This window comes from Nanorana parkeri, unplaced genomic scaffold (assembly GCF_000935625.1).
Source record: "Nanorana parkeri isolate BGI_ZX_2015 unplaced genomic scaffold, ASM93562v1 scaffold114, whole genome shotgun sequence".
NCBI lineage: Eukaryota > Metazoa > Chordata > Amphibia > Anura > Dicroglossidae > Nanorana > Nanorana parkeri.
Window position 1 is genome coordinate 1,154,280 of NW_017306382.1, and position 23,160 is coordinate 1,177,439.

The 23,160-nt window shown below is 45.5% G+C and overlaps 1 protein-coding gene across 1 annotated transcript in view; it reads right to left on the bottom strand.

The window, feature by feature from the left end:
* Nucleotides 1-18,004, bottom strand: part of CCDC81 (coiled-coil domain containing 81) — a 54,733-nt gene extending 36,729 nt beyond the window's left edge. Inside the window, exons 1-4 of the mRNA XM_018553240.1 lie at nt 17,940-18,004; nt 12,918-12,993; nt 2,368-2,429; nt 502-655 (exon numbers count right to left, since the gene is read on the bottom strand). Of these exons, the coding sequence (XP_018408742.1) occupies nt 502-655; nt 2,368-2,429; nt 12,918-12,984 (283 nt within the window). The 5' untranslated portion in view covers nt 12,985-12,993; nt 17,940-18,004. The remainder of the gene's footprint in view (nt 1-501; nt 656-2,367; nt 2,430-12,917; nt 12,994-17,939) is intronic.
* Nucleotides 18,005-23,160: the final 5,156 nt, after the last annotated feature.

Consider the following 23,160-nt stretch of genomic DNA (forward strand, 5'->3'; position numbering starts at 1 on the left):
TTTTAAACCCCCCCCCCCCCCATTCTGCTTTAAGTACTTACCGTATGTGATGCCTCTTGATGCGAACATCTTCTTACCTCCACTAGTTTCCAACAGTCCTTCCAGCGCAGGTGCCGCTCTCTTGTCCAGCGCAGACTACTATGTCTTCCTGTGTCCCACGGAGTCTGTCCTGGGTGCACGCTCCCGGATTGCGTGCATTCACTTACACTGCATCTCTCCTCCTCTCCCCTCCAGTGATATCAAGTGCGCATTGTGCCCGCACACCGTTCAGGAAGCTGAGATCTGCAGCCGGGGGCTGCATTACTGCAGGTAAGTTACCGGGGGCTGCAGACACAGGTAAGTTATTACCCATTTGACAATTTGTTGTTCTTTGCTTGCTAGCAGTAGACATATGTAAAACAAAAAAGAGACTTTAATACTACTTTAACTCTGCACATTATGCGAATAAAACATGTTGTGATGAGGCATTTCATTGCACGTATTTTCATTTAAGTTCCTTACTGGTTGTGAATATTTTATTGTACTTCAGTCCATGAATCTGCACAAATTTCTCAGACAGAAGGAAAACAGGCCGCTGAACCAGAATGAGCTTGTTGCCAACATCTAATGTGTGTCTTGATAGAGTAAAAGTTCCCAGTCCAGGTATCTGCACCCCCTATAATATAATCAGGAGAGAACAAAAGAACATTATTGCATTATTGCTTCAGGCACAGTGGAGGCTTTAAGTGGTCTAATGCTGGCCACGCATGTTTCAGCCTGATTGACCTGTCACCTTTAGATTTTCCAACAACAATATAATGTAAGAAACCCCCCAAATGAATGAAATGAATAGTGCTTTGTTAAGCCATTGCTCTACACAGTTTTTGGTAAATGTAGTAAAGGTTGTACAGTCAGATTGTAACATTTTTGCCAGATTAAAGCTTGCCATACGTCTTGCAATCTTCCTCTCCAACCTCTGTACAGGCCCTTCTACTAGTCGTCCGAAGATCTAAACTAGATGTGCATGACATGCTTAACCCACTCCCGTCCATGATCTGTGTACAAATATCCCTTAGCACGATACCCCATGCTGAGGATACGTCTTTAAGGCCTCATTCATACTGCTAGGAGCCGGCCCATACAGATCCGTGCGGCGTGCACGGCCTTATCGGGCCGCTCGCGGGAAGGACAGGTGCTGTGTGTGATTGTACGCAGCGGCCTGTTCTTCTCTATGGGAGTACGCCGCCGTATGCTCACTCGAACTGCATATCCGTGTGGGTGCGGGTGTCCATGCTCGGACACAGACAGGATGCATCCTGTCTGCGTCCGAGTACGGACACCCGCACGGATGTGCAGCTCAGGTGAGCGAACGGCCTTGTACTACCATAAAGAACAGGCCGCTGCATTCAAATCACACACATCACCTGTCCTTCACGGGAGCGGCCCAATACGGCCGTGCACGCCACACGTGAATGAGGCCTAAACGTTATTCCTTTGGCAGCAACCAGGTGACACTCTGTACAGCGGTTGATACTTCTGGCTGTCAGTGATCAGGAACCAATTAGATCACTAAATCAGCTATGACTTAGTGATTACATACAACCGGTGGCCAGGCTATGGACATTTACCGGCAGATGTTTTGTTTGTGTTATGCTATGGACTTGCTGTAAAAGTCCTCCCGCATTGAAACAGTGTCTGATTGCTGCTTGCTGAATAAAAGTGTAGGACAAACCTGCTTGGACAGTTCCTGAATTCCTCTGTCTCGTGTATGGTTCACCAATACCAGCTGAGCCTGCACAATTCCCCACCCCCCGCCCTCCCCCCTTCCCCTTACAGTACCCTAAAGGAAAATTTGTACTGAGAAAAACATGTAGACGCATGTAGGATGCCATTCCTGACCTCACTCTGAAAATACACATTGTCTGGCTGTCAATAGTTTTGGTAACTGGAACAAGTACGCCATTCAATCTCCTGTGAAGTCAGTGTACTGATCAACTATTACTTTTAATAATGCAACTGGATCTGACAATTACATTGTTAAATAGTTGGCACTGTAGATCCCTCTGCAGCCTGAAGAGAGCAGTGCTAATTTGGGGGCTGAAGGCTTTTTTTGTCAGTGAAGCTTCCAGCCTGCATGGGATCACTATGTCATAGCGGACCTACATACAGTAGCTCTGGTTGGTTGCTGATTGTCACTGAGGGCTGGAGCTGTCAATAGCAGCTAAGCCAGCAGCCATGGAAAGTGTCAGCTTGTTGATCACAAAGGGGGGACTTTTATTAATGTATCCCCAGCAAAAGGGTGGTTAACATTAATAAATAAAGTGCGGCAGAAAGGGGTTAAAAATCACTAATCACTACAACAGTGATACATATTGATAATCATATTACCTTTTGTTGAGACATTTGATGTTCAATGAACTCGGCAACGGAAGCCCATATAGTGGACACATCTAAAACATCAACATAGATAACATTAGAAACATTAAAAAAATGACTATTTGTGGCTCTTATTATTTTATTTATATTTGGATGAAACAAAATGTACAGAAGTGCATTAAACAGAGGCCTACTGTCTTTGTATGGGACTGTACATACCTTCCAGTATAACAAGATGGGGTACACAATTAATGGACCACTATAGTGAGAAATATTATATTCTGGTAACTATGGGATTAATACCTGTAATGATAGTATTCAGTGTATGAATTCCTTTTTTCACATTTCAAAAAAATTGGATTTTATTCTGTGATGTTGCCTGTACGATTGTACGTGCACTTTGTAATACCTAAAGTGACAGCAAATTCAATAGTTAAGGTACTTGAATGCATTTTCAAGATTTAACTCCTTACAAAAATGTATCTTATTTGTGTATCACTCGGCTGTAGATCCTCAAATCATCTCTGAATTGGTGCTGACACTGTCCTTCCTTCTGGAGGGGGGCTGCTTTTGTTCCCCATGGTCCCTGTGTGTGTTGTATGTAGTCACCGCTCCAAGATCGCTCCCGTGATGGACTACAATCTCAATACAAATGAGTAAACTAAACATGAGACTGTAGTCCATCACGGGAGTGAGCTTGGAGCGGTGACTTCTTTACAACACACACAGTGTCCATGGGGAACAAAAGTAGCCCCCCTCCAGAAGGAAGGACAGCGTCGGCACCAATTCAGAGATGATTTGAGGATCTAGAGCCGAGTGATACACAAATAAGGTCCAGTATTGTTAATAGTTAAGGTACTTAAATACATTTTCAAATGTAACTCCTGAGTTTAGCGTCCCTTTAACCTCCCTACATTGACTCAGTGTCACCCAACTCTTGCATACCAGCTTGGAACATGCTTGTTTGAATCTGTGCACTGAAAAAGTGGAATACAGGAGTGAAATGTCAGAGGCTGATTTGGCCTGGGAGGAGGCATAATCGGTGGACAAAGGACCCCTTGTATATTGCAGATGGTCTCCCAACAAGGGATGGCACAGAGGCTTGAGACACACTTGCTGGATATTATCACAGAGTTTATTTACTAAACAACACATTCATAGAGGTACTGTGAGTGCATTTGCTGGAAGGCTGAGATCCATTGAGTGGAATTCATCAAAACATCAATTTCTCTGTGTCATTTTCAAAGCTTAACTGAGCGAAGAGAGAAGCTGATTGGTTGCTTTGGACAACTGCTCCAGATTCTTTCTGCTCCAGCTTGGAAAATTCCCCTCAATATGTATTATAACTAAGTACACTGAATAAAAACAGAGAGGGATCTATTGGTGCACTACTTATAAAGGAACTGTTCTGCTAGAGGAACTGGGGCAATGACACCTTGATCTAGAAGACTTGAGATGGCTCAAATGGAATCTGCTAACCTGTGTAGTTACACCAGAAGATTGGAGGTGAGAAACCGTGGAGGAGGAAGAGAGAAAAACTCCAGTTTGTAGCCCTGTAACACCACCTCCTGCACCCAAGCTTTAGAGATGCAAGCTATCCATGAGTCTGCAGAAGTTAACAAATGTCCCCCCACATAGGAAACTGAGAATGCACCTTCATGCAGAGGAAGGCTTGTCTGACCTGTTGGATGGACAGGGAGACAATCTTGGGGGGTCTCAGAGGTCTTGGAGTTGAGGGAGTGGAAAAAGAAAAGGCATGTTTCTTAATATTCAGACAGTGAGGAGACTTCACAGTCTGTTCCCTAGGCTTCTTCCACTGGAGGTGAAGGGTGCTCTTGCTACCAGCAGCATACTTTATGATTTTGTCAAGGGCTGGTCCAAAGAGAAGTTATCCCTCTCAGGCCATGCAGATCAAAAGCTTTTTACACAAAGGGTCCTGCATTCCAAACTTTTAGCCAAATTGCCCTCTTCATATGTACTGACATAAGACATATGCGAGAGAGGAGATGGGAGGAATCCAGCAAACTGTCAGAGCTGAAACTTAACACTACAGCCATCTGCTCCACTCGTTCTATAAGCTCGTGAAGGACCAGTTGTTAGATCTCTTTTAATGGATTTTGAGTAGTAAGAGCCAAAACCGGACGAAAGGCAGGGACCACCAGAGAGAAAAGAGCTCTACAAAGGGATTTCACCTGCCTACCAGCTGGATCCTTAAAGACAGTCGCATCTTGTACTGGAATAATAAGCGCCTTATCAAGGTGGGACACTCCCAGATCCACAGTGGGAAAAGACCACTTCTGCACCAAATCCTCTCCAAATAGAAACAAGGCTAATAAGCACCTAGGAGCAGCAAACAGCTTATCGGGATGCTTCCAAACTTCCTAGAGAGAACGTTGGAAAAGCAGGTGCAAAAGGAATTTATTTGTGGCCTTAAAGGAGAACTATGAGGTGAGTGCTTTTCACTCACCTCATAGTTCTAGCCGACCTGTGACAATGAGACTGTCACAGGTTGGCTCAGTAGATCGGGAGGTGAGCGAACACATAACGGAGTTCGCTCACCTCTCGATCCTGTCACAGCTCTCTGCCGTGATAGGGGAGGGGCTGGACTCCCCCCTCCCCGATCCGCCAGCGCTGACTGGCGGAACGGATGGTGGAGGGGCGGGTACAGCTGGCTCTGCCTCTAGATAGGCATCCCTAAATATAATGGCAGCGGGGACACAGAACGCTGCATTGCGCCGCTGCCCCCCTTACCTCCGCTGCTGTCCCAGCCTCCTCTTCCCCCGGTCCGCTGGCTTCTCTTCCCCGTTCCGGCCGATCCCCCGATGCTATCCAAAATGAAAAAATGTTTTTTTTGGCTGGAGTTACACTAAAAAAATGTACCTGTTCCGACTTACATACAAGTTAAACTTAAGTACAAACCTACAGTCCCTAACTTGTATGTAACCCGGGGACTGCCTGTATTTGTAGATAATTGAGAACATGGTATGGTTACTATATCCTCAATTATGAATGAATGGGAAGTGATCTACATCCCCTCCTATTCATTCATGTTTGTGGTTACAATAAACACACAATGTCCTCAGTTTATGTATGAACAGGAACACTCAGTATAGAGGATTCCTGTTCATTTATAACAGGGACTGCAGAAAAAGAGATTGAGGGCTCTGTGTTCTCTGAGGACTTTGTGTCCTCTATCTCTTTTTCTATTTTAAAAGGGAAATATCAGGGGTCTGTTTAGACCCCTAATATTTCCGCGAAGCCCCTAAAAGTAAAGAAAAAAATGAATAAATATAACAAAGTTAAAAAGTTTATAAAAAATAAAATAAAAAAAATATTTTTAAAAATTTGAAAAAGTTAAAATAAAAAACATTTTCGGTTTCGGCCTGACATTTTTTTATTTATTTCGGCTTCATTTCGGTTTTGAAATTTTCATTTCAGGGCAACCGCTAGTTAAAACCTAATTCATAAGGGGAGAGCATCCATCCACACCCAATGAAGTTGAAGAGAACTCCAAGGACAGGATAGACTCCAAGAGCAAAGAGTAACAGAACACCAGGTTTCAGACATTGGTTCTGTCAGTAAGCAATAAAACGCCGACATTTCTGAAAGGAAAACAAATTGCAATATAACGCCACTCTGCCCTAAAGTGATATTTTAGTTATAGTTCAGCATCTGGCTTCCAATACATCTTGAAATTCCAAATAATAAACTTTACCTTCAATAATTCCCAAATGTTGCTCTTCATCTGGGAGTTTTCCTGCCCATGTTGTGTGTTGCAGCATTTCCTGAACCATTCTTGATAATATAAATTTAATACGAAATCCAACTAGGAGACCAAATCATGAACATGTGGTATGGTCTTAGCACAGCCATACCCCTGCGCAACAACACTCAGCATGAAGCTTGCCATTATATTTAGGGATGCATCGATACTAGTATCGGTGCCAATACAGAGTATTTGGGCGAATACTCGCCCGAATGCTCCGATAGTTACCTCCGATACCAGAACTTCCTGTCAGAGAGAGATCTCCATTGCATGTTTTAGAGCAGGGATAGCCAAACTCCGGCCCTCCAGCTGTGGTGAAACTACAAATCCCATGATGCATCTCTCTCCGGGAGTCATGTCTGTGGCTGTGAGAATCTTGCAATGCCTCATGGGATTTGTAGTTCCACCACAGCTGGAGGGGTTTGGTTACCCCTGTTTTAGAGGATCCCAGGTCCAAACCCGAGCTCAACCTTACTTGTAAGCACTTCAGCAGTCTATGAAATTCTATCTATCTATCTATCTATCTATCTATCTATCTATCTGTCTGTCTGTCTGTCTGTCTGTCTGTCTGTCTGTCTGTCTGTCTGCCTGTCTGCCTGTCTGCCTGTCTGCCTGTCTGCTTCAGTGTTGAATATGTAGGTAACAATTGATTATATTTGTGGTAGCTGCCCTTTCATGCTAAGTATTAGAATAATTAGTAAGAATATGTGCTCCCTGGAAGTACGCCATAGGAGAGAATTCAGCTGCACATGAAAAGAGATGAAAGGGAATTAGCTGATCATTTACAGAACAGGTCCACTTTGTTTTTGCTTCTGAGAACAATACTAGCATGTCAAACAATGGCAGCTAATGGACTTAATGAGAACGTGTTACATTTCTCCCTATTGAATCTTTTAAATATACACGCTCTTATCTTACCAGGTAAGATAATATGGTGATTCCCAGAACAATGGTCCTGTTGCTCACAGTACAATGAGTCAGCAGCCTGTGAAGTGTAGTGCTACATGGAGAAGCACAACAGAAAAGAACCACCATTTAGGGCACAAAGCGGTGTCATTGGTAAAAACAAGCCAACACACTGTATGGTAAAGTGCAATGCACAATGAACTGCAGTGTATTTTACTGCACATACTGTGCATTGTGGTGGACTGAGTTGCTAAAAAAGGTATGTTTTTTGTTCATCCATTGTGGTGCAGTGTCATACCTGAGCTCCTCCGAACCCGGAATCAATCTCCTTCTGCTGCCTGCCAATCAGCTGCGGCCAGGGAATTGCCCACCCGCAGCTGCACATAAGCACAGAGGTAAAATGCTGTGATATCATTGATATTATACGGCAACATGGCTTTATTTGTTCAATGACATTAAACTAATATAGCCATGTGGTCATATAAGGCCAAAGATGCTAGCACAAGCATCCCGTACCTTTGTTTATGTGCAGCTGCGGGGAGGGGAAACTCCCAGTCCTCAGCTGAATGGATGGGTGTCCTCAATTCAGACTGGGTTCAGATTAAACCTGAGCTCATCCCTATTCCCCAGGAGTCTTCCTAGAAGGACATAAGACAAAGTATGTCCTATCACACTCCTGAGCGGAAGCAAACCCAAAAGCAGGGTGGGTGCGGAAGTGACAGCAGATGCCTCCTCAGACCATATGAAAAATTAAAATAGAAGGTCACTCGCACTACAAAACGATGCTTTGGAAGGTAGTGTAACATCTCAGAGCGACGTTTCAGAAGCTAGTGGTCCCATCTACAGGCAAACAGCCCTCTGTTTGCCTGAAGAAGGGACCACTAGGTTCCAAAACGGACGTCAAACCAGCAGAAGTACCCTTTATAGGTACGTTTCATACCTACTAACAGAAGGGGGATGTAAAGGGGAAGGAGGTCCAGAAAAAAATTGCAAGGTCCACTTTAAGTAAGGCTTACAGACTGTGAACAATAACTTGTAGCAGATACGTTTATGTATAAATTCACCAGACTCACAATATAATCCGGTTCCCATAGATCAGCGGTTCTCAACCTTTCTAGTGCCAGGCGACCCCTAACAGTAAAATTATTTTCGTTGCTCCTTCATCGCTGTAATTTTGCTACCGTTAGATAGCTATTAGATAGCGGCTCCGCCCGGGAGAGAAACACTTTCTCCCAGAAAGGTTTACTCTGCTCGATCGAAGAGGACCTGATGGAGAACTTCAGGTCCCCCACTGCTGATTGACAGCAGCATTGGGCGGGTGCAATAGCTAGTTTGCTATTGGCTATTGCAAAGTGAAATAGCCAATAGGAATCTAGCTATGCATTCCTATGCTGTTTTTTAAAAATCTTTTTTTCTGACTGATGGCGGCCGGCGGCTCCGATGTAAGAAAAAAAAAACCCAGAGCAGGGAAAGGTTTACTCGATCGAGCAGAGTAAACCTTTCCGGGAGAAAGTGTTTCTCTCCCTGGAGGCCGGGAGCCGCTATCTAATAGCGGGAGACTCCCGGAGCGTGCGGAAGAGTTGGGATGTCTGCAATTACACGTTTTACAGATTAGAATAGACCAAAAAAACTCATTTCTGATGGTTTTAGGCGACCCCTGGCAAATCGTCATTCGACCGCCGACGGGGTTGCTACCCACAGGTTGAAAAACGCTGCCATAGTTGAATGAAGAATGGCTGCTGGGATTTGCATGTTTGAACAGTCAACAAACAAACATGGTACAAGTAGAAAAAACCTGCACTGAGTTCCCACACTGTATTAATGTCACACGTAGCTTTTGTGCAGACAATCCCTGTGTCAGAGCACAATAATACAAATATATATCGCTTGTACACGAATGCAGAATGTCTGTTTACATAAAACTCCCGGCAACGGTGCAATCAATCAATGAGTGCAATGACCACATGGGGTAAGGCCAGCACTGGTTACTGGTCCCTATGGGAAGCATAGCTGTAATGGAAGATAGAACATACAATAGATTACAAAATGGAAGCCTGCCAGGGGTATTCACCATTCCCTACTTTATCCAAAATGAAGTAAAAATATGTTGACCGTGTGCAAACTCTAACAATTAACTATTTTGTTCCATACCGGTCTGTTATATATATATATAGCATGAAAGGAGCCTGCTAATAGGAGGAGAGACCAGAATGACAGAGACAGTGACATGGAGATGAACTCATCAGTCTGCTGCTTCTCCTTTCACTGTCCAGTCACAGGCTGGTGGAGGGATAAGACCTGGAAGTGTGACTAAACTGCATTAGAGGGAAAAAAACAGCTCCCATATCCGAATTTCATCTTTTTGCCTGGATTATCGGTTTACAACTGAACTCCAAGAATGATCTTTTATGGATACTTCCATTGGTCCAGCTTGGCTGAATGTAGGTAGAGGTAAGACGAGGTGGAGATTGTGACAACATCCGCCCCTCTCATCTAGCTCGTCCAATCAGAGAATGTTTTGCATTGATTTTAAAAAATACAAGGAGCTCTCTGAATGGTGGCGGTGCTGAATGAGCAGATCCCTGTGCACCGTGCACAGAGGGGAAACCGCTGGAACCGCAGCCAGAGGAGGCCAGCACGGACTGTATGAACCTGAACCCCTGAACAACTCTTTCACAATCTGAGCCTGATGAATCCCGACATTGTACTCTTGGAATATGCCCAATGTGCCATCAGGGAAGAAAAAATCCATTGATGTGAAAACCTGATCATTCAGGTCGGCAGCTGACCTCATTTTTTTGGGGACATAATGTTGCTGAACCTAGACCTATCATCCAATGGAAGGCTCCGACCTATTTGCTGTAAATCCAGGCGGTGACTTTTTTTGGGGGCTACGCAGTGTATAATCTCTTTAATAACAGGGATATTCACAAAAGGGTGAAGAGTTTGGAGAAGGCAGGAGAAGTGAACAATCTAAGACAACATGGCTGATGTGGAAAGTGACCTGAATTGGAGAATTTTTCCAAATCAGCGATGTTGTCCTAGATTGTTCACTTGCCCTGCCTTCTCCAAACTCTTCACCCTTCTGTGAATAACTCTGTATATGTTCAGCAACTGCCCATTACTGTTTTTGTAAAAAGTTTTCTAATAGACACAAAGTACGTAGACGGAAAATTGTGATATCATGTTCGCTCTTACAGTCGCGTCAGCGGATTAGCATAGTGTATAAAGAAAAGTGTTGTGTTGCAGTCACAATTATCTCCTAGTAACAAGATATAAAACTGTTTGAATGGGAACTCGGGGAACAAAAGACTCAGAAAAGAGCAACCCAGGAAATGAGCAAACAACCCTTACAAACCCGATACGGAGCAACTGTCTCCAGAACAAATACATACCTAATTGCAATGAATGTCCACTCTGCCCTAAAGTGATATTGTAGTTATTGTAGTTATCTGGCTTCCAATACATCTTGAAATTCCAAACATTAAACTTTTCCTCAATAGTTCCCAACTGTTGCTCTTCATCTGGGAGTTTTCCTGCCCATTTTGTGTGTTGCAGCATTTCCTGATCCATTATTGATAATATAAACTTAATATGAAATCCAATTAGGGGACCAAATTATGAACATGTGGTATGGTCTTAGCACAGCCATACCCCTGCGCGACAACGCTCAACATGAAGCTTGCCACTATATTTAGGGATGCATCGATACTAGTATCGGTGCCAATACAGAGTATTTGGGCGAGTACTCGCACAAATGCTCAGATACTGACCACCGATACAGGAACTTCCGATCAGAGGGAGATCACCCTCTGACTGGCAGTGCTGGGGGTGCATGGAGCCGGCTTCCTTTCCAATCAGGAAGCCGGGCAGTGGGTTATGACCCGCCACCTGGCTTCCTGATTGGCAAGGAAGCCGGGCTGCCTACCAAAAAGTGAAGCTGGCCTCCTAGCCAATCAGGAAGCCGGGTGGCACGTCATGACTTGCATCCCAGCTTCCTGATTGGTCAGGAAGCCATGCTGCCTAGAAACAAGTGAACCCGGCTTCCTAGCCAATAAGCCAGAAGATAGGTCGTGACATGCCCCTTCGCTTCTTGATTGGCTAGGAAGCCAGCTCCACTTGTTGCTAGGAAGCCTGGCTTCCTGACCAAACAGGAAGCCGGACGATACCTCATTAATCTCCGCCCGGCTTCCTGATTAAAGAAGTAAGGCAGCCTCTGAAGCTGGTGTTCTTTCCCTAGAACACTGGCTTCACAGAAAATCCGGGAGATGGGTCATGATCCGCCACCTGACTTCAGGGCACAATGCACCAGTACTCGGTATCGGCGAGAAGTAAAAAAAATATCGGTACTCATACTCAAAAAACGCTGAATCCCTAATTATATTTCATGGTACTCAATTATACCTTAGCATTGTGCTACTGCGAAACATACATACGTTTCCTTTTTTTTGGCAGCATCACATATTTTTGGCCCCAAAGAGTTCAATGGAAGCTTTCGAAAATGCATGACAAGTGTTTTAGAGCATTTTTGCATCTAACAACTGGCCTGCTCCTCCTAGCAACCTCAGGCCTGTCAACAAAATAGAGTGTCAATGCTGCATGTGGAAACCTTTATCCACCTGGTGAGAGCCCACAACATCCTCTACAACCCCAGTGATGCTCATTACAAGAACTGTGGCAAGCAGCAGAGGGCCTGGGAAGAAACTGGACTTTACTCAGATTGGGAGCTCTGATAGTACTAGACAAAACCACACAGAAAAAACAAGGAGCAGATACAAGGACAACAATGGCAATTGATGTGACAGATGATACTGCTTTCCTTCGGCCAAAACAAAAAATGTCTGCAGCTTGAAAACACATGACAATGCTCCATAAACCCGTGTTCAAGCACCAAAAAACATTCAAAAAAAGCTTCAAAATTGCCTAAAAATATTAAAGAGAACTATCAGGTGAGTGATTTACACTCATCCTCATAGTTAGAGTCGACGTGTGACAATTAAACTGTCACACGTCAACTCTATAGATCGGGAGGTGAGCGAGCGCATAACGTCGCTCCCTCACTTGCTGATTATCTCCCTGCAGAGAGCGGAAACTGTCAGTCACCACTCCCCGCAGGGATTGCCGCCCTCCCCGATCCTCCAGCCCTGACTGTAGGAATGGACAGGGGAGGGGGCGGGCACAGCTGGCTCTGCCTCTAGATAGGCAGAGCCCGCTGTCAATCAGCCAGTTGGGTGGAACTCGACAGTATTGTCAGGATCCGTCCCTGGTGCTGCGCTCTCAGTATATAGCGGGCAATAGCTTGCTATACACTGAGCTTTGGGTCACGGGAGGAGGTTAGAATATGTCCTTCTGTGACCCTAAAGAGAACTACCGTGTTTCCCCGAAAATAAGACAGTGTCTTATTTTTTTTTAGGGATAAAAAGATTACCCAATAGTTCTCTTTTAAGGTCAAGTTTAAAGGGGTGCTAAAGCCAGCAAAGGTCCAATAGTGTTAATTAAAGAAAAAGAGAGGAAAGCCCAGTCATGTGACCTCTCAAGACCACCCTCTCCTCCAATAATGGAGTGTTCTCTGCAGCATTCAGCACCGAGCACTCCGTGGGACAACGAGAGCTCCAAAACATGTATTATAACTTATTCATAAAATACAGGTGCGGTGTGGTGTAAACACTGCGGTATCCAGTATACTCGCCTCCCTATAAACAGGGCCCTAAGAGAGTAGGAACTCCTCATAATGGTCACAGCAGGTGTGCAGACATATAAACAAAAGATCTCCCCAGAAGATGTAAGAAATTGTCGGATGGTTTAACACTCCAGCATCTATTAAAACTGAAATATCAATTTTTGGGTGAACTGACCCTTTAAACTGTCAGTTTTATCTCTATGCACTTACCATCTTCAGTGAGTTTGGGGAGTGTTGAAAATACATTTCGGCCCGCATCCTGCATAAAGTCCAACATGTTCTAGTCCTGCAAGAAAGAATTTACAAGGAAGGTTAGAAGATGGCTACAATACGTTGCCGATACATTTGTTTCAGCCTATAGAAAACTGGTGAAGTTGTTTTGGACACAGCAAATTACACAACAACCAATTGATTACATTCGAGAACCTAATAACCCCTAAAGTCTGATAACCCGCTAGCCCGAGATGCTGGATTTTTGAGCCATATGAAATTTCAGCTTGAGCTATTGAGCTTTGCAAACAAATGGATTTTTTATAACTGGAGGAAAGCAGAAACTGAAAAGAACATGTGAAAAGGAGCATCAAATATAATTATAGACAAAACAGTAAAAATCAGTATAAAAAACTTGCCTGATAAATAAATGGAATGTTATCTCTATTCATCTCAAACCTCATTCATTCCTTTATTAAAGTGACACTAAACTCAGAGTGAAATCATAAAAATACATTCAAGTCCCTTAAAGGGGATCTAAACCCTCCGGTTTTTTTGGCTATATCTACTGCTAGCGAGCAGTAGATATAGGCAAAAAGTTTTGTTTTTTTTAAAAACCCCGCTTTAACAGCGGTTTAAACTTACCTTGCGCGCTCCCGTCCGAGAATCTGAAATTGCTCGGGCGGCCGCAAAGCATCTTGGGGAGGGCGCATGCGCAGTTCAGATTCTCGGGCGGGAGACGAGCAGAGACGTAAGGTAAGTCTATGGACGCGTGCACCCGCATGCAGACACCGTGGGAGAGGAAGTGCCAGCAAGGACAGAGGAGTCAGCGCTGGATCGGAGACCCGCCGCACCGCTGGAGGGACAGATGAAAACATCAGGAAAGAAGAAGAAGATCGGATTAAGAAACCATATTTAAGGTAAGTGCTTTCATTAACATTGGGGGGAGGGAAAACGTTTTTAACTTTAATGTCACTTTAACTATTACCCAAAATTTATCTTATTTGTGTATCACTCGGCTGTAGATCCTCAGGGTAACCTATCTCCTCTTATCAGTACAGCTTCTGAACAACCTTGCTGTAATGATCCACATTCCCCGAGCCTTCTCTCCGCACTCTACTCTTCTAACCTCTAGTATGTCTTGTCGGGCACTATATCAAGCTTACTGAGCCAAACCTTATCACTGGAAGATTGGGCTCTTAGCCGCAACTCCGAAAAGTTTCAGAAACATTCTAACCTTGGAAAACTCTTATAAGGTTCTCCTTATTCTGAGAATACATGTCCCCATAGCAGAATTCCTCTCACCAGGCTGCGTGTCGATCTCACCCAGGCAACATCCACGTCTGGACCGGCGATGCTGGGACCCGGGCTCAACAACTTCCGGACTGACGATGCTGGGACCCGTCCTCAACAACTTCCGGACCGGCGATGCTGGGACCCGGCCTCAACAACTTCCGGACCGGCGATGCTGGGAAGCGGCCGCTCCGGCTCCACTGCCTGTAGTTCCACCCCTGGAGCTGGCCATGGCGGTACCTGCGTTGGGAAGGAGATAAAGAACCGGACAGGCACTGCCATGGACAGCTATCTGCAGGTCCACAGCAGGCTGTCGAGGTTCCCACTAGCGCGGGAACTTGGACAGCCACTGCGGTTTAAAAATGTAATTTCAATTTCGGAACCGGGGCATTTTCATAAGTATCGGCCCCCCATATTGATACTAGTATCGGTATCTGGACATCCCTAATAAAAACCATTGGCAAGTGTTATTACCGTATTTTTCCGTCTATAAGACGCCCCCATGTATAGGACGCCCCCCACTTTTCTTACCCAAAATTCAGAAATCAATATTTTCCATGCTCTTTTGCATAACTGATTACATCCAGTTTAAATTTTGCAGCCGCTTACTGGTACCGGTATTTTTTTTGTTTTCTGACATTTTTATGGGCTCCCTGTTACATCTGGGCACTGGCTACACGCTCTCCGCAGCATCAGCTGACGTCGGGTGCATAAGGCTCATGATTGGAGGAAACCTGTTAGCTTGTCTCTGCAATCAGAAGTTTCACTCGTGAGGCTAGTCAGCAGAGGTATCGGCAGTTTCGCAACCGCGGTTCTCCTCTCGGCCCCCCGTGTATAAGACGCCCCTCCATTTTTAGGTAAATATTTTTAAGAAAAAGTATAGTCTCATACACGGGAAAATACAGTAAATAAACCCAACCTCAGCCTCTATCAGAGGAAAACAACCCTCACCACACTGCCACCCAGTGGCGTCACAAGGGGGGTGTGGGGGGTGCGGCTCACACCCGGGTGACACCAAAATGACTGACTGTCGATCACGTCCGGCGTCCATCACCTAGATGGCTGCCGGCAGGTGTCAATAAGACGACATGCGCGATGACGTCACGGCGGGGTGTCACCCGGTCTCTGCTCCGGGTGTCATCCAGCCTCGGGACTACCCTGCTGCCACCAAAATGACCACAGCCAAGGCCTGGAAGTCCTCCACCTTGAACATCGTAGAAGTTGTAAATTGGATGGAATTGTGGTCATTGGGAAACTAACGGCCATTATAAACAATATCTAGAAATGATTTTTAAAAGTTTGGCAACCAACGCTTCCGACTCTTCCCCAGGTAGGACGATCTTCTCCTGAACACCATCCAATCCCAGTGCTCATCTAGGCCTCCCACTTACCATAAAGAAGTCCTGGTTTCCTCCTTGTAAGCTCGCAGCCCAAACACGCGCCTCATTAATGCACACAAGTGTGCATGGGGCCTCAGGGAGTGTCAGGGGGGTAATATTCAGGGGAGAACAATGCGTTTTCTTAGAACAATGACACAACTTGAAAGGCGACGGGAGGATAATCGGTTGTTATAGGTCACTCTATATTGCACATCTCTCCATTCCTTCAGGCACAACGTTCGGTAGCCAATGTCGGCAGAGCGTTATGTACATTGTTTTCATGGCTTTGTACATAGTAACGCAGGTTTCACATTTTCACATTTTATGTGTAGTAACACACTTTTGGAAGTTATGGAAAGGTGGGAAAGGAATGTTACATTTACAGCAATAAAATAGCAAACTGCTATCTATTTAGATGCATCAGTTTAAAAGTCACATTTCACAACACTTCCTGTTTTAGGGTGACAACGCTCACTTATTAACTTAGTTTAGATGCAGTGTTGTCACCCTTTACTGCACACTCCACGAAACTAAATTATTGGCTATCATGACCCATGTATTGGTTATCATGACCCATGTATTGGCTATCATGACCCATGTATTGGCTATCATGACCCATGTATTGGCTATCATGACTCATGTATTGGCTATCATGATATATGTATTGATATTATTTGTCCATGTATGGACTATCATCACCTATATCACTGTCTCCCTTATCACCGTCTCCCTTATCACCGTCTCTCCTATAAGACAGATTCACTCTCTCTAACTGTCCTGATCACCAACGTCAACGGGGATGGAAGGGAGCGTAAACCCTAATTCTTGAGTTGCCCCAGAACAGGATTAGGGCTCGCTCACACTTCTGCGTTTAACGTACTACAACACGTGTGTCGTGGTTCCGAATATTAAAGATAGAACCCGTTCCCATCTCTGCGCTGCAATGCCGTGTTTCAAAAAATATGACATGTCCGATTTTTGTTGTGTTTTAGTGTGTTGGGCAGTCCCATTAAAGTCAATTGCAGCGCATCAAATCACATACATAACATGCGTCATGACGCACTAGCCAAACGTACTAACCAACCTTGGTCAATGGCTGTCAGCTCCATCAACTCCACATTCAAAATGCAGCAAAAACGCACATCAAAGCACATAGCAAGATGCAAAGGGAACGCATGTTGGCACGTAACAGCGCACCTGCCTAAAGCTGCAAAAAAATGCGCCTCCACGTACACGCAGAGATCTTATCCCTCGAAGGTTCTGAATAATGCAAAATGTAAAAAGGGAAAGCATGGACGTCATCCTTATTAAGGAGGGGCTCGGGCGTGTTCGCAGCTCCACATGCCGAGCCCGCCAGGAAGCTGACAGCGCGCAACGCCAATCACAGGCACTGAGACATTTCTCCATCTCTGCAGCTGCGGACCGGGATAATGTCTGTGATTGGCGCTGCGCGCTGTCAGCTTCCTGGCGGGAACTGCTTCCACTAACAATAATAATAAAAATAATAATCTAGTAAAAGTAGAATACTACTACTACTACTAATAATAATAATAATAATAACAATAATAATAAGCAAAATAATAATAACATTAATGTAAAAGAAATACTACTGATACCATTAATAATACAAAAAATAATCTAGTGACAAAAATACTTCTGCTGCAACTACTACTACCGGTAATAATAATATTTAAAAAGCTAAAAATACTACTACTTATGCTATTACTACTACTACAGTTCATAACAATGGGGGGGAAATACTACTGATAACACTAATAATAGATATAAATAATCAAGTATAAATACTACTAATAATAACAATAACAATCAAGCAAAAAAATACTACTATTATTACTACTACTTATATTAATAATCAAGTAATACACAAATAAAAATATAATAACTCCTCAGATCACACTACAATCACATATGATGAACAGGGTGAATCTGATGGTGAATAGATCACACTACAATCACATATGATGAACACAGTGAATCTGATGGTGAATAGTTCACAATACAATCACATATGATGAACACGGGGAATCTGATGGTGAATAGATCACACTACAATCACATATGATGAACAGGGTGAATCTGATGGTGAATAGATCACACTACAATCACATATGACGAACAGGGTGAATCTGATGGTGAATAGATCACACTACAATCACATATGATGAACAATGAACAGGGTGAATCCGATGGTGAATAGATCACACAGGTTTATATGAAGATAGTAAACTTTTGAGTGAAGTTTGGTGAATAGTAAAGTTTCTGATACACACACACACTCCCGATCACGGATAAACGTTCCTCCTAATAAGACCCCTCACCCCACCGTCACCCCTCCACAGCTCTCACCCGCTTGGTGACCGGGTCGGATCCGGGCAGCGCAGGGATGTCTCAGTCACTAGGACGCGCGGACAGAGCAGAGGGTTGCTAGGTGTGACGTCACCTCCCGTCGAGCAAAAGTCAGCCCCCGGTGTAGAGATGGCCGGAGGGGCGCGCAGAAAGGGGGCGTGTTCATGGTATCCATGTGATGTATGGAGGGCTCTGAGGGGGGAGGCGGTCTGAGGCAGGATAGTTTTTTGTTTACCTGGTATGAAATGGAAAGTCTTCAGTATATGTAAAAACCCGACTGAGAGGACGAACTGGGCTCACTTACTTTCAGCAGCTCCAGCTCTGGTTAGCTCAGCAGCAGAGTCCAGTGTAGTGCCAGATATACATAGATTGGATCCATTGGCTCAGCAGTCAGCTGTCCTCGGCACTCCAGCTGTGGTGACACTACAAATTCCACCATGCATCTGTCTCTGGGAGTCATGCCTATGGCTGTCAGAGTCTTGCAATGCCTCATGGGACTTGTAGTTTCACCACATCTGGCGTGCCCAGGTTGGCCACCCCTGCATTAGATGTACAGTACATGATGTAGTTTTTAAAGATGAACTCCAGGCAGATATAAAAGACATCGGCTGCAGTCTGTGCTCTGCTGACACTTTTCCACAAAAGCTCCTTCAACAAAAGTCAATGGGAAACGCGACTTTTATTGATTGGAGGGGTGCTGATAGGGCCATACACTGGTCAAAGGTCGTCAGATTCAATCGAATGCGAGTGAGAGCAATAATTCTGGAGCCAATATTCACGCATATCTCTAAACTGATGACCTGTAAATTGCGTGCGTCCATGAAACTACGGTACCCCAAAGTGTCCATAGGCGACGTTTTAAAAGCCCTTAAAACGTCGCCTATGGACAATTTGGAGTACCGTAATTTGTCACCGCATTACGGACGCACACGATTTTTACCCTGGGCATGTTGGGTATCAATCTACTCGTTGCAACCTCATCTTTTATATATTACAAAAAAATGGGTATTATGTTGTGTTTATGAACACAAAAATGAACTGAAGCATTTTTTTACAAAATGTTTGGGTTTGATAAAGAGTTGCGCATTTTACGTGCGACGTAAAAATATGGAGATGCCGCCATTTTATTCTACAGGGTCTGTGCTTTCAGAAAATATAGAGAGAGGAATTTATCAAAACTGGAACAGAGGAAATCTGCCGCAGTTGCCCAGGGCAACCAATCAGCTTCTCTCTTCAGTTTGTTCAGTTACGATTTGAAAATGAAAGAGAGAACCTGATTGGTTGCCATGCACGGCTGCTCCAGATTTTGATAAATTCCCCTCATAATGTTTTAAGTAATTTTCAGGCCTAAAATGTGATTTATAACGTGTGTGCAAAAAAAGGCCGTGGCCACGAAAGGGCTGAAGGAGGGCTGGGCAGCTCCGGCCCTCCCCTGCTTGAGGCTAGGCTCACACCTAGGCAATTGAGCTGTTTTCGCTCTGTTGTCGCACGTTTTCGTTCGTGTGACCGTGCTTTGAAAATCGCCTGGTTTTCAATGCATAGAGATGTCTGTGGGACCCAAACCGCGTGACAACCGCCCGAAAATAGCTCCTGCACCCTTTTGCGCGACAGGCGATTTTGTCCGTGCAACAAACTGCAAAAGATGTGAACAGCCTCCATTGACTGCAATGCGAATCTGTGTAACTTAGCCTGAAAGCAATGAAAGTGATGGGAGATGTTCTCTGCACATGCCGCGTTTATACGAGAAGAGGCCAATAAGTTCTGACCCTCACCATGATCTAGATGTGCTAGGGGTCGGAAATGTTGCAGGTTTATAGGTGGATAGCTTAGTAATATGCAGGCCAATCTTTGTTTTTGTAGGTCGTGGTGAATTACAGTTAGAGCCAAGAGAAATGGAGTAGGTGTCATGCCGGACACAGTTGAATACCGAGCCGTGATTAGGTTCCTCCATCTTTAAGCCGTCATTCACACTGGAATCGGGCGGCACGTACAGCTCCGTGCAGGCCCATACCGAGCAGCTCCCGGGAAGGACAGGTGCTGCGTGTGATTAGTACGCAGCCCCCGTCCTCTATGGACTACGTGGCCGTAACCCCCCTACGCTCACCCGCCCTACACGACCGTGTGGGCAGGGCCAGATTTCCCGTTGGGGCAGCAGGGAGTAGAAGGGCAGCAGGGGTGTGGAATTCCTATCTCCCGATGCCCGGGCGGGTAGTTGTATCAGCACGGAGCTGTATGTGCCGGCCGATTGAGGGTGTGAATGAGGGCTAAGGGAAATCTGCCCAAATAATCTATGAAGATATGTCAGCTGTGTATGATTAGTGACCAGGGATGAAAGCTGGGTATATCTATATGATCCTGAGCAGTGGCGGAACAATGACCATAGCGACCCAGGCGGCCAGCCAGGACATCCCCCTGATGCCGTGCGGGCCGCCTGGGTCGCTATGGCATCTCAAGCTGCTGGCTGTCACTGGCGGCTGTGAGGAGAAAAGCGCCGCTATTTACATGTGCAGCGGCGCGTTCCTTCTCACAGCCGCTGCGGAGTCGGCGACAACCAGCAGCTTCAGAGGAGGTGGCTGGGCCCGTCGTTGGGGTCTTGTGATCGAGTAAGCGGGGCTTAGCGATGGGGAGGCGGGGCCCGATGATCGAGGAGGCAGGCCCCAGTGAGGGAGGAGACGGGGCCCGCAAGCGATCGTGGAGGAGAAGGAGGCGGACAGAGGATCGGAGCAGACAGGTAGGAGGGCTTGACCGTCCAACTGAGACCCGGCAGAGCCCACCGTAGAGAGTCTATGGTGGGCTCTGCAGGGTCACCCTCAGGTGGGCTGCGTGGGATCAACTAGAAATCACAGGGCCCCATGCAAAAGTTTGCTATGGGGCCCTGTGATTTCTAGTTACGCCCCTGATCCTGAGACTAAAGAAATGAGTCAAACATGGAAACATGCTTCATCACCCACCCCCAAAAAGGTTAAGGTGCGACATTCATCCGGCCAGGTCAGTGTTCTGGGATTGCAAGGGTATAATATTGACCGATTACGTACAAAAAGGGTTCTTCAATAACAGGAGCATACTACAGGAACGTACTACGAAAGCTTCGGGAGGCCATCAAAGAAAAAAGACGAGGTTTGCTATGAAAAGGGGTGTTGCTGCTCGCGGACAATGCACCTGCACATCGAGCTGCAAAAACTATGACTCTCTGCCCCGTCCACCTTACTCACCTGGCACCTTCGGACTTCTTCCTGTTTCCAAATCTGAAGAAACATTTATGGGGAAGACGTTTCCACAATGATGAGGGAGTCATTACTGACGTTGTTCGCTGGTTTTCCTCCAAATCTGCATACTTCCACGCGGATGGTGGTAAAGGTTTGTTCCACAGGTGTGAGAAGTGTGTAACCATAGGAGGTGATATGTAGAGAAGGAAGAGTCAGTGGGCTCAATTTCAGATCCCTAGCACATCTGGATCATGGTGAGGGTAAAGGTACACCTGCCGATTATCGTACGATAGTTGTGGGTGATCCCGAGCTCGTACGATATTTGGCAGGTGTATGGAAGGCGTGCGATAGTTTCTACTGTACGGTCGCACATGTTTTGTCTACCGAGCACGCTGGAAAACCTGCTGGAAAGCGTAAGATTTTCGGCGGGTTAGTGGCATGCTCGTAAGAGAAGGCGCACACTGCCCGCTCAGCATTGGAATCATCGGAAGCCCTCCCCTCAGGGGGGCGGGCTTGCGATGATCACAAGTAGGATCTGCCTGTCCAAGATGGCCAGATCGTACGAGCTTTTAATGACCTTACAACCATTGCACGATGAAAGTCATGCGATGGTTGTAAGGTGTATGGGCACCTTAACAGGGGTGTCCCGAGGTTTCTAGACCGTGTGACACCTCGCTGTGGCGTCACCTCGCGCACGCGCGACTATCTGATTGATACCTGCCGGCAGCCATCTTAGTGATGGACACCGACAGGGAGAGGAGTGGTTGTTCACCCGGCAGGATGAGGTATGTCGCCGGGTCCCCTCCTCTCTCCTGACACTGTCGGGCTCTCAGTCCATGACCGAGTGCCCGACTTTTTAGAGGGGGTGACACCAAAATGACTGTCAGTCATTTTGGTGTCACCCGCCTGCAGGCCGCACCCCCCTTGTGACGCCACTGGAGGGTAAGAACATATTGGCTTCCCCTTGTAAAGAGTCATGACAGAGAAATGCACACGTATCGCAGATATGTACCACGCGTGTTTTTTTGCTGCCCGGACATACACTTTGGTAATAATAAGCCATACCCAAATTAATAGCCCAGAGGTCAGCCGACCTGTTAGGGAGATTTCCCTTCACTTCCTGTCCCAGAGACACAACAGGAAATCCCTAAAATGATGGCGATTGTTCCCTTAGACCACGCGTGGGCAACCTCGGCCCTCCAGCTGTTGCGGAACTACAAGTCCCATGAGGCATTGCAAGACTCTGGCAACCAAAGGCATGACTCCCAGAGGCAGAAGCATCATGGGATCTGTAGTTTCAGCACAGCTGCAGCACCCTGGTTTGCCTACCCTTGTAAAGCTCCATCAAAATAAAACAAAAACGCAAGTTTGTGACACAAATACTTTTTATTTAAAGCATAAAATAGTAAAAAGTTCAACATGAAAAAATGTTTTGTAGTCAATTATTTTTTTTCCAAGAAAAACACGACTGAGGCTTCCAAAAAATAATAATAATACTGCACGCTGTGACTCACCACGTCCCTTCCAAGCAGCAAGAACATATGAGAAACAGCACCCCCGAAACTGTAAAAATGGTTTTGTATATTTGGCCTTGCGTTAAAAAAAATTGCACTTTTTTTGGCCATGTAATCGCTCGCTTTTTAATACTCTAATCGCTGAAGCAAGTGAGTCAGCAGCAAATAAATGATAAAAGAGCAAGACAAGGGGAAAGTGAAGGAGTACTTGCCGGCATATACAGCTGAAGGGAAACTATATGATTTTTTTTTTTTATACAGCTTGATGTATATGACTTCTTCTTCTTCTAGTACCCTGTTTCCCCAAAAATCAGACCTCCCCCAAAAATAAGACCTAGTTGTGACCATTCCCAGGGCCGGTGGTGGCATTAGGGGGAACCTGAAGAGCCGCGGGAGAGGCAGGAGAGAATCAGCGGTGCCAACTAAGCCAGCGCTAGAGGAAGTGAGGCGGCACTGGAGGGAGCAGAGCCACATAAGCCGATGC